We start from the raw sequence: 12,735 nt of genomic DNA on the forward strand, positions 1-12,735 counted from the left end.
ACAGCCCAAGTACTCAGGCATGTGTATACACACACATGCACAAAAGATTCTGGAAGAAGAGAGGATCTTCAGCACAATTTGCATCCTTACAGTCATGAAAGCACAGATCACTCTTAGTCAAATATTGTTCAAAATTACAAGATGTTCAAGTTTGTAATTACTACTTATATAGTAACTAGTAAAATGATGATAGTCTCCACCCAACTCCTGTGTCGGTAATGCACACCATAATAAAGGCCACATACACCTGTGTGCAATAGTGGATAATAATTCTTCGCAAATCTATTTGTAATGTCTTTGTTTAGACTCGAAGTTCAGAACCAGATAAAAGTTCATGAAAATGGTATAAATACAGATATTCTTTCTGAATCAGAAGTGTACTTTACAAAGTATAATTTACAAAAATCATCACTGGACACTTCTGTGAAAATAAAATATTAAATAGATCTAATTTTGTAAAAAACACTGCGTGACAATTTGTTGTACTTCAAAAGACTGAATTCAGTATGTTCCCAACTATCATAAAAGTACTTTTTTCTCCCACAGCAAATGTACCTTACCATCACATTTGCTGAAAACATACCTATTTCTAAAACGCTAACACTTTGTTTTAATGACTGTGAAAAATTACAGTCATGAAATTTCCTGACAAACTTGAGCAAATGATATCTTCAGCAACCGCAGAGAACACCACGCACTTCTCTTCATGCTCTTCGATCCTCTCCACTCTTCGCTTGGCATTTTGCAGACTGAATCAGTGTTAGCTGGAGTCAAACATAATCCATACGCTAAGACAGAAGTACCATTCCCCACCCCCAAAAAAAGGGTAACTTGTTGTATATGCGCAATTTTTGTGAATTCAAAGGCTGAATTCAAAGGTCTGAATCCATGAACAGGTCGATGGTGCGTGATGTGAAGAGAGCAGAGCAGGAGGAAGGGACGGCATCGAAAGCCATGCCGAGCAGTATTTCCAGTGTAGCTGATGGAGTTTAATAGTCCTGGTACATGAGTTTGCTGGGAGATTTATTACACAGTTCGTGACCTTCATCAGCCCAAACTTTTATCAAAAGCCATTGTGTGAGGATGTCAGAATGCCACACCACATTCCAGCATTCACCTCAAACCCGTCCTCTTTGCCTCTCTTACTCTCTCAAAAATTGAAAACTTCATACAGTGCTGAAAAGATTGTGAGTCTATAATCCAGAAGATATTGGAATACAGAGGACAAGTTTTCTGTTAATATTTCAAGGAAAAGGTTCTATAGAGTTCCCAGGAGATTAACTGGACACATGTCAAAAAAGCATGAAAAGTTTGTTCACATGCCTAAATGGGGTCAAAGACACAGCCAAATACTCCCTGTTCAAACATATCTTTACTAGTGTGCTTAGGCCACGGGTGGTCCTTCAGAAGCCCATTTGTCTATCTGCAGTAATTAACAACTCCTCTGTGTTCATTTGGTTTTCCACTCATCAGAGGGCCCTGCCCAGCAAGGCAGCAGTTCCTGGCAGACGATGCTGGCACTGAGAGCATAAAATACAGATGCCAATTCCTCAGCTCCTTGAAAGACGGTGAGAGTAGAGCCAGATAAATTGAGCTGTCTTTCTCCGAATGTTCCCGTGTGAGGTCTCATCCCACCACAGGTCCACTGTCATCAGGCAAACCATTTCATCCAAGCAAAGCACTCTTAGAAAATAAGTAAAATCAATTCTCTGTGGACTAAACTTTACAACATTGCCTCATCACAGACGCTGGACTAGGGAGAGATACACCACATATTCTCTTTTCACACAACTGCAGACATATATATACTGGCCGGTGAAGAATTTGGGTCAGTTTGAGGCCCAAACTCCATAAATACCTGCAAATCCTTCCCAGCTGACTCAGAACAGCCACGTGGGAAAAAGCAACAAGAAAAAATCTTCCTTCTCAATATGCTTTTACTGGCCAATTATTCACATATCTATGGTAAAAACTTCCAAACTTTTGTGTGGTACATGGTACCAGGCTTGGAAAGGCAACACAGCATCCACGTTCACAATTCAGTGAGCTCTGATATTATACTGGTGTCAGACTTGCATATGAGTGAAACTCCCCTGGTCTCAGTGTAGGTACTGTCAGTGGAGTTCACAACAATAAGCCATTAGTTTCCAAATACTGAACGGCAGAGAGCAACTCCCCCCAATGAAGTTAGTTCTGTTAACAGTCACCACCACTCCACAAACTGCAAGCACACTCCTTTTTGAAAAAGTAATAAAGCTCGTTAGCAGTGTCTGGCAATACCCTTGTTAAGAAAATCTGAGATTTTTAAAAACCAGAATTTTGGCTTTTTAGCTACAAGGTTAGTACAACATGCCAGCTGGCCTGGGACATTGCGTAGGGTATTTTATTACAGGATAAATCTACAGCTAGCACTATGATTTGCAGCTACAGAGGCCAGCAGAATCTGCTTCTCTCCTCTGCAATCCAGAGACAAATGCTCAGCCTGACAGGAGCTCAGGGAGATGTTCCCTGGGATACAGGGTCATTGACCCACCTTTACATTTTACTTTCGTAAGTCAAGGCTTGACAAAACAGCAACCCTGAAAGTCAATCTGACAATCAAGAACTTAATCCTCTCTAATTGCAGTGTTGCCTCCAAAATTTAATATATTACCTGATGAAGATTAAAAAAAAAAAAAAAAAAAGAAAAGAAAAAAAAAAGAACACCTTCTCACACGCACACAGATTGCACCACACCTTTCCCAGCAGTACAGAGCTGGGAGGAGACGTGCATTTTAACATCCCTGGTGTTTCAGCATGTGATGGGAGAGTCATGCCTCTCTGGAGCACACCGGTCGCTGTTTTGCCATCTCCACGTCTTTGTAATTTGGGTCTCAATGGCAAAAGGCTGAAGAAGTAACAGAGCAAGGAGCAGAATCCTCCTGCTTCTTTCAGTCATCCCTGGTTAGACTTGTTCTTTTTTTCCCCCGCCTTTTGTTTTTTTTTTAAGGGAGAATTCAAGCAAAGTTTTAGTTCTAAAAACTCCCAATAATAAAACTGTAGTTATCATAGAACTCTAGTTAATCTATAATCTTTATAGGAACAGCACGGCAAGAACATATATGTACACCGAAGCTCATAAAGCTGAATTTGTCCTAACACAGCCGGAACTGGATGAACGCTAGGCAGCCTATCCTATCCATGCCAGAAAGCTTAGCACTGAAATTTACTGAGCTGATCACATTGCTTTTATTTTTAAAGATAATCTGGTGCTTGGAAAATGAATGTGATAGAGCCGCCTCTCTAGCTTACAGGAGCCAGCACAACGTAAAGTAAACTTGTGGCCAAGAGGCCAAGCTTGAAGTTCTTTATTTAACCTACAGTCAGCAAAAATGGACTATTTCTCTTGGGCAGAGCCACGATCTAACCCTTCCCCTCCTCTTGCGTCCCATTTCTGCACTACCATTGCCCCCTCAACTGGGCCAGTTCAACCATTTGCAGGCCTGGAAGGTAAATGGGATCAGGGAACTGATCCAGGCCAAAAATAATCCCCTCTCCTTTTTCTTCGGTGCTGATGAATTTCTTGACCTCACTCACCAGGCTGCCTGCAAACAGCTGGACCACCCAGGCAAAGGATGGAGCGGGGGCGGCAGGGACCGGACAGGAGGCCAGGGGAGCTGCAGCCAGCACAGAGACAACTTCGCACTGACAAAATCTGTCAGCTGGAGCGGCGGCCCCTTCCACCAGCTCAGAAACACCTCGTTCCCATCACGGCACCTCCTCTAAAGACCCCCTGGATTCACATTCCCTTTTCTAAAACTTCTGCTTTGCTTTTAAACTCAGTCTCTCTCCTTTGCACAGATTTATACTATAGAAGATTTGCTTCTATTTATAGTCTGGGGTGTTTTTTTTGGCGTTTTTTTTTACAAAGCGTTTGATTGTCAAGCATTTGATTTGGCTTCACAAGACACATCCAACTGGTTAGCCAAGATTTGACCTGCAGCATCCACCTTTGCATTGTGTTAAGAATGACCAGGGGTATTTTCCTTTAGAGAAGAATGAACAGACAAATACAAATACCCTGGATTTCAGGACTAGACATTTGCAGGACTAGACGTTCAAAACTGCTGAGCACCACCAGCTCGTAGCAGCATTGCAGACTGAACTGAAAAGGCAGCCACCCACTTCAGATAGATGCATGCACTAGTTTCCACTAATTGCTCAGCAACTCTGACAAGACAGAAATTAAAACAAGTACTTTGGGCAACATTTATGACAAGTAATTTCACATTTTACAGCTCCATGAAAGCTGGTTGGAAGTTAACTTTCACCACCTACCCAAACTGAACAATTCAATCCAGTGAAGTCAACAAGTCATTTCAGCTTCACATTCACACTACCCAATAATACTGAATAACTCCCCAACTCTACAGTATTTTTGCCTTTTTTTAAAGGATCCCGATTCAAAGACAGAGAAGAAATGCAAACACAGCAAGCTCAGCTACGAGCAGAAGCATGGACAGAAATTACCCCATGCCATTCAGCCTTAGGTAACTGCTAAAAAGCAAGTCAAAGCTGAAACCAAAGCACAGAGTCCATACAAAATGTGGAAAAGCAGTTGTTTTCCTCTACGGTCAGGCCTGGCTGTGAAAGAATTTCAAGCAGCAATGACCTATTTCTGTGTTTTATCCTTTCCAAGCCCAACAACAGCTGAGAATACAGGACCTGTGCTACTCAAGTGATAAAGATGAGTAAACTCTCTATCCAAGTATCACTGGGTCAGCCAACAGTTCAAACAGCAGCGTGGTGAGACGCACGAGCCCACTTTAAGGTGCTGCTGAAGCAGATTACTGCAAAAGTAAAAATCCTTGTGGAATCTAGGCCCATATTTGCACACTCTTGAGAGCCAGTGCTGCTCTGGCTCCCACCGGTCAGGTCCCTGTGTACAAAACAGACAGACTCCCTGGTATTTCATAAGGACCATTTAGACACTGCTTCAAGTGTAGCAAAGGAAACTGCCCTCCTCATGCTGCCGATGCTTATCTTTGTCCAAACCAAAAACACAGCGTTAAATTTAACTGATGTTCAAAAGCATATTTTAGCAGCCAAATAGGAAACTGGAATAGTTTTAAAACACTTGCCTTACTTCGAACTGTTTTAACAGAAAGCAATTCTCAACCTCTAGTAGCACAAGTGACATTTTCAGAAGCAGCTGAGTGTTCTCGCAGATACGTATACGTGCTCCTCTATTCACGACAACACAGCCAACTCTAAAAAGTGCAAAAGCAAAGCACATCCAGCAATTGTTTCCATTCAAAATGCCTTTTGTAATCCAAACTGGGGGGGCGGTACACGTGGAGGAGATGGGGTTTCCAAATAAGGGTATTGAACCAGAGGCCAAATTTGAGAAACGCGGGGCATTCTGTAGCAGTCTTCATCAGCATCGCCAAGGGGCTCCACTCTATGGAAAAACTGGGCATTTTTATAAAAGACTAACTTCAGATTTGGGCCACGGAGATTATCAGCTTTAGGTACGCGCATACCATGAGCCAGGACACTTTATCTGCCCTTTTGTATTATCACATCGAGGCACATTCAGTTTCAAAAGTCCCTGCACTTCTGTATTTGTATAAAAGTCTTTGCATTATTTAACAGAGAACCCTGAATACATATACACAACTGCTGCCTGCCGACCTACAATGAACTTGTAGACATGTTGATTTTATCTGTTTAACAGATTAGGTTTGCACTGACAGATGGACAATGCTACTGTTAAATTAATTAAAAATGAATACCATTAATGTTGAATGAGCATGAAACAAATTACCTTTGAGGTAAGACACTTCCAAATAGGGGGAAAAGAAAAGCAGTTAATGAGGTTAGAAGATGATAGCTCCCAGTATCTTTAGAGACATTTACTTCCAATTTTTCCTCTTTCTTCTGTTTTTCCTTTGGCAACGCTTTTACTAGCCTGTGCTCCTGTATTATCTATTTTATTTGTGTTAGCTAACCGCTAGTGTACTTACTCAAATTTATAGAACATAACGGCAAGCCAAATCATTTCAAATGTCCCTTTCATAGAATATAATGTACTGGTCAAGATTTAGAGAACTATTAAAAATGCATCAAATTATTCCATTTTCTACCATTAGCTTTCTGTTAGCAAAAAAAAAAATCAAATTAGTATCTCCTTCAGTTTCTCTTAACTGGCATCCTTACAAAGCCCATAGATCACTTCAGTTCTCATTCTCATTCTCCTTACATTTCTGAGGCAGAAGATTTAGGCTTCTGGATAACATGCAGCTGGTAAATTTTTCTGACATCACTACCCACACAATTTTGTGAGTGCGCCCATTGAACCATTGTTTGCAAGCAAATCTTCAAAATTACTAACCAGGGTAAAAATTCTGCAGTGCCAAGAAGTCAAGCTGAGCTACTCATTTCTTAGTATCCACAATTCAATTAGTTGCAAATACCACACCAGCAGCAAACCAGTGTTTCAATTTCTGCTGGCAAATAACTCTATAAACTTGTTTTAGTGTTTGGATTTAAAACAAGTAACCTCTCCACTGCATAAATCAAATACTGACACTTTGAAGTAGCTTCCCAAAAGTAAGATAAATGGGAGCGGGGCAGGAGATTAGGAGCATTTTAATGTCTGTCATTTTAAATCTGAACTGTAAGATCAATTGCTACTACAATTATACAGTTTTACATTTATATAAGATTAAATACACAGTAACAGAAGGAAACTGTGTCCCCACAAAGATCTCCAAATATTAGAAATCTGATATGCAGTGCAAGCCTACAATGTAAAGAAACTACATAATTAAATTTTTCAGTGGTCATGCTGGGCAAATCAACCCAAACAAATGAGGACCTAAGTTATTAAACAGGATGTGCTGCTTCACTTCAGTGGCAGCACTTACATGTGTGAACTTCAATCTTATGTATTAAGGGCTGTCCGAGGGCACAACTCACACGCATTTTACTGTTTGTGATGATCAAGATAAACTGGTGACAGATACAGAGTTCTGTGTGTTCTGGCCACAGCTGTAAAATTAGCTCAAATATAATGTTTCAAGTTCAAGGTGGTAAAAGAACTTGTAGCCCACAAGCTGCAAGAGTAGGTTACTGGAAGGCAGAGAATAACAAGCAGAATATAGGTAACAGCATTGCATATAGCAGTTTGGATAGTTCAGTCCTCTTAAAACTTTGCCTCGGGATGTTCAGTGAAATTTAAAAGAACTTTTACAACCAATTTCAATGGCAGGCACAAGTGACAGACTGCCACACTTTGGCACCACCTGAGTATCTACAACACAACCAGCATTTTAGAGATGCCATGATTCTGGTATTCCGTGTTTCTGCTCAAAATCGTTCCATTTCAGCACATTACTCAGCACAGTATTTAATTTAATAAATTTAAAATTACTGACAGGTTTTTTTACAATTTTAAGGCAAAATAGTTGCATGAAAAGACAGTTAAAAAAACCCTTTCTTTTACATTTCTTCTGTGAGGGCAGGGAAGGGGGAAGAAAGGCGAGAGCTCTCAGAACAGTTCCTGAGACATTTACTTTCCTAGTAACTGCTTTTCATTCCCTTCCTTTGGCTTACACTGCTACGTCCCCACGTTTTAGACACAGTCCCAGGGCATCAGCAGCTCTTGGCCCCACTGTTCACCCACGCAGCTCAAGGCAAAATGTTGGTCCTCTCTCCATGGACAAGCTCCATTGGTCACACTGGACAGGGAGGGCACCTAAAAGACTTGTCACGTAGGCTCTTCCTCTGGCCTCTTCAGCTGCTGAACTACTTATGAACTTCGCTGCATTTGACTTGCGCCACACATTGAAAAAGTAATAGAGAAGCTGTTAAACAATCCCTGTAGGCATCAAAGAGCTGTCCGGCATCCTTGTTAAACGCGGATGAACAAAGACTGTTTACACTCCAGTTGTCACAACAGAATTTAGACCAGCGACTTGGTTTCAAAGGTGAACTTGAACAACAGATACGAGCAGGTGAAAGGTGTCACGATGAGGTTGCCACCCTGTTTCACCACTGAGCAGCCCCTACATACGTAGCAATACAGCTCACATCCTCCAGTCACGTCTGGACTCTTGGATCCAAGAACCAGTGGCATTTGAACTTCCATCGCTACTTTGCTCTTTGGCCTCTGACCCAAGTCCTCCAACAAGAATATTGATAGTTGCTGTGGAGCCATGGTTATCTGACGTTTTGTTTGTCTTTTTAGACAGCAGAAATACTTGGGGACAGATTCACAAAGGGACAGAGGTGACACAACCCTGCAGCACCTATGTTCTAGGTACACGGCCTCCTCACATAACAGCACCCATCCAGGACTTTGTTGCCTGGTCACAGCACCATCACCTCTCACCAAAAAGCACCTGTTGTGCAAAGAGAACAAAACCCACATCAGATGTGACCCGAGGTGCACAGATGCAAGAACATGCTTGTAGTTTTTCTGTGAAATCTGTTCATTCACTTACACCCTTGATGCTTTAACATCTTCTGGGTAGTTACATGAAAAGAGTATAAACAAAAAGAAAAAAAAGTCCTAAAAGATGTAGTTCAGTTGTCAAAAATAAAAACCAGCTTTGCTGGATCCTGAGACGCACTAGAAGCCAGACAGGCAGTATCAGCGCCAGTAGAGATCAATACTCCCACAAAATAGTGTTATGCTATGCCTAGAAAGCAGAGGGAGCAGTAATAGATATCTAACACAAAACCACCCAACTCTCTTCAAGAATAGCTGCGAGTAGTAGCAATGACTGTACCATACGTACAAGTAATTACTGTCAGGACTCCATCTGGATCAAAAGTTTGGCGACCGTTTTACTAGCAGAAGAATCTCCAAGTTAAAACCAAATTTTGAGTTATGAGCCAGCACCTCCCTGTAATTCTCCTTTATCCTTCCTGTACAACCATAGCACTTATCTAAGGATATTTTTTGTTTCTTGTTCTTATCCTGCAGAAGAATTTTTATTCAGTCAAGAAATTTTAATTCAGAGGTAAAAGCAATTTTATTTTAACCGCAAACAATCCCACTATATATTTTCAAACTATTCTGTGGCAACCTTTTTATGTTCCCAATATAAATAAAAAAGATAAAAAGAAAAGCAAACAAACATGCAAGGTAGTTCCATCTGTCAGACCCCAACGGAAAGAACAGAAGTAAACGCTGTACAGCCAGAGTTTTCAGGCAAAAACATGGAGATTCAAGTTCAAGTTGTGTTCTGTCCAATTTTCTGACTTTTATAAAGTTCTTATTAGTGTACACATGAGATCACGCAGGAGGAGCTAATTAAGTGTACTTTCTCACCACTGCTTACCTTGCAATAACTTATCTATGTAGCAATGTCCTCAGGGCAAAGACTCAAAATCCAGACTCCCTCAGTCCACAAGAATACCCTGACCAAACTAAATACTCTTTTTTAGATGACATCTTTCCCAGCACCCATTGCCAGAATTGTGCCCCATTAATCCCTGGCAGAGAGGGAACAGAAGAAAGCCCTACTGATGAGCTCAAACATCTGTCTTGTCCTCCTCCTCCAGCACTGTCCATCAATGTGCCTCCAAGAATAGGGAAACAGTGATTTACCCTCTAATACTTTTCCAGCCTCCACCAACTCACAGCTCCTCTGGAAAGAAATATCACGTAGATCAGTTCCACTACAAAATCTCTTCAATTACATTAAAATTCTTTTTTTTTTTTTTTAACAAAAGCAGGCAATAAAAATTAAAGTCCAAAAAAATAAATTTTCAGGTTTGAACAAACTTTTAGCACACTCCAGTTGTAATGCACTTATTCCTCCTTCCACAGTAAAACCATCTCCAAGGCCAGGACTACAATAACCCTGGCACAACCCAGAAATTGTGTACCATGCAGTCAAAGGAACAGGCCACAGCTATTGGGAGACTTTAGACAGCATGTGGAAAGTGACCATTGTGGTTTTATATTTCTTCTCCCAGCATGGGGTTTCTTATTTGGAGTGGCAGGTTTCAAATTAATATGTCAACATTGACCAACAGAAGCTGGTTTTAATACAAATTATTATTAATTGCTGCTGCTTTTTTTTTTCCTAAATTGTCTTTTCCTCCTTGAAATTAACTCAGGAACAGCTGACTGCATTATTGTATTTCAGGTTAGGATTCTATTTTTTTAGCACAGGGACAAGCCACGTTCTGTGGAGTAAAAACAAATAATTCTACAGGTCCACCTGTAAGGACTTAAAGATCATACTCGCAAGCTCAAACTGTAACTCAGGTTTCCTCTTTGCCCCGTGACACCGGTAACTCATCAACCACGTCTTGCTGAGCCAGTTCCCTTGCACGGCTCCCGATGTCTCACACAACAGTCACTCCTTTCTCCATCCCAGCCCCACGACACGAGTGACATGAGTCCTACTCATCGGAGTGACGACTGCACTGAAGGCCAGCCCAAAGAGGCACTGCAAGAACATTAGATGATTAATACCTCACAATCTATTGTGCAAAGAGTTAAAGATTAATACTGTTTTACAGGGAAAGAAGCTAGGGTTGAAAGAGAAAATAAATACCATTCTGAAGACTAAATACAGGGTCAGCTGCAGCTCAAAAATTCCTAGAGGATCACTCACCTAACACAAAGTTGTTATGCTAAGACATGTGAACATTACTTACGTCCTAACAGATCAACTGCAAGTGAGCAGAAGTAAACACCCACTCAAAGATTTCACGTTCAAGCAGAATTAATGATGGATTAACCTAAAATTGGTTAATTAGGAAAGTGAACAGAGTCACTGCCTATTTTTGAGGAACCACGACTAATTCTTGACTTGATACAACATTGTTTTTCCTCATACATCTCAACAACACTTTCTTCACCCCTCTGGCACTGTTTTTCATTGAAATCATATCCCATTTCCAGTTCATCTAAAATTAAACAGGAAATACTGAACGTGTGTGTCTGTCACAGACGCTTCAGCACCTGAGGAGTATGAACTGGAGTTCAAAGCAACGACCACGGTTGGAGTTTTTCAGGACCCAATTCCACTCTGTGGGAACATCACTTGTACAAAAGGCGAAGTTAAGAGGACATCACACTGCCCAGTGAGCACCGGCCCCAGGAACCCACCAGGGTTTGGATGGCAGAGGGACAACTCGGAGGGGTGGGGGCCCAGGCAATGAGGTTTGTTTTTCAACCACCTGCCAAGTTCCTGTGCAGGTCAATATCTATAAATCATATTCTGAGATGTCAGGTAAGAGCTGGTTAGTAATCAATATTATAGGGGAATATGGTACACCTGAAAAGGATTTAGCGCAGTCTTGTGTTTACTCCTCATACAAAAAAAATTGCTCTGTTTTCATTTCACAGGCTGGTTTACTACCTGTAAGTGTAACCTACAGCGATGTGAGCTGGTGTGGCTTTTCCAGTAAGATTAGGAATAACCTGGACTATGTTCTGATCAGGGAATTACCCAGGTTGACATGCTTGGTTATTTATATGGAACAAACAACCTTATCCAAGGACACGTATTCTTCTAGAAGGAAACAACCAATCTCAAAACACAAGTGGAAAAGTGCAACGTCAGCATCATATTGTTTCCTGAACTGTTCTATATTAGGTAATACATTATTTTCACATTATTACCACAATACCTCACCTAAAAATGGGAAGACGCCCACCCAAGGTCTATTGCTGTTCCAAGATGAAGAGAAGGAAAGGGCAGAAGCAAAGTGCTTTCAACAGCACTACCATCTTCAAGGTTTTTTCATGTCTTACCATAAATATAACACCTGAAACCTTCAGCATTCAGACAAGACCCTGGAAATGAGTGTGAGCAGCTGGAGAAAATGTGCATTCAGAGGTGTCAAAGTGCAGTGAGAAAGAGAAGAAAGATTAAAATAACAGTGAAAATACTACAAGGCCATTGTACCAGACTGATCCTTCACAGGGGATTAGGGAAAAAAACCTCCCTGCAACGCTTGGCCTGAACCCATCAAGGTACCATTCGCTGCAAGATTGCAAAGCCCCTGATGATGCTGTCAGCACCACAGCCACCAGCACCAGCCTGGGATCACACCCACCAGGATCCTGGGAATACACAAACCAATGAACATTCCATTCCCTCGTGCACTGCACTGAAGACCCTGTCTCAGAAGCGTATGAAAAACTCAAAGGCTCCAGAGACAACTAAATTAGTTATTTCTAGCACGCAGGTCTGCCTCACGTTAATCTGTTATTATTGCATGAGTTGGACAATGGAAGCACTACCGTGCTGCCAAACCTGAAAACCACACATTAGAGAAAGCCAAAGTTTTAGCAAAATAATTTTGTGGGAGGCTGAGGGATTATGAAATTACAGTTTTGAGATCTTCCCAACAGTCCAAAAAACCTAAAAAAAAAGTTAGATTTTTAACTGTCTGTAAAATAGATTGCTCAACATACAGAACATACATAAGTGGATTATATAGATCATTTATGTAAACAAAACCACGTGTCATTTACAAACAAGGAAAAGCAGCTTTTTAAAATAAAAGCCCTGTGTCCCTGCCATTGCAACATGTGCTCCAGAAATCCCATTTGCATGGCTTCCATGGTAACTCGGCAGTACTGCTCATTTTCACAAACAATGATCCAGCCACAAAAAGATCAGCCACTCGAGGCTTATTCTAAGGCCAATCTCAAAAGCCATAAAAGAAAAGAAAGAAAAAAAAGAAAAAAGAATACCAACCAAGTCCAAAATCAGACAACTT

General features: G+C 41.1%; 1 protein-coding gene across 3 annotated transcripts in view; it reads right to left on the reverse strand.

The window, feature by feature from the left end:
- Positions 1–12,735, reverse strand: part of CMIP (c-Maf inducing protein) — a 131,634-nt gene that overhangs the window by 86,791 nt on the left and 32,108 nt on the right. Inside the window, exon 1 of one of the 3 annotated variants that reach the window (XM_065028332.1) lies at positions 1–12,735. This exon is cut by the window's right edge and continues 18,607 nt beyond it. The exons of the other annotated variants lie outside the window; for them this stretch is intronic. Coding sequence (XP_064884404.1) covers positions 1–96 — 96 coding nt within the window. The 5' untranslated portion in view covers positions 97–12,735. 3 annotated transcript variants of the gene reach the window in all.

This window comes from Columba livia, chromosome 13 (assembly GCF_036013475.1).
Source record: "Columba livia isolate bColLiv1 breed racing homer chromosome 13, bColLiv1.pat.W.v2, whole genome shotgun sequence".
In the NCBI taxonomy this organism is placed as follows: domain Eukaryota; kingdom Metazoa; phylum Chordata; class Aves; order Columbiformes; family Columbidae; genus Columba; species Columba livia.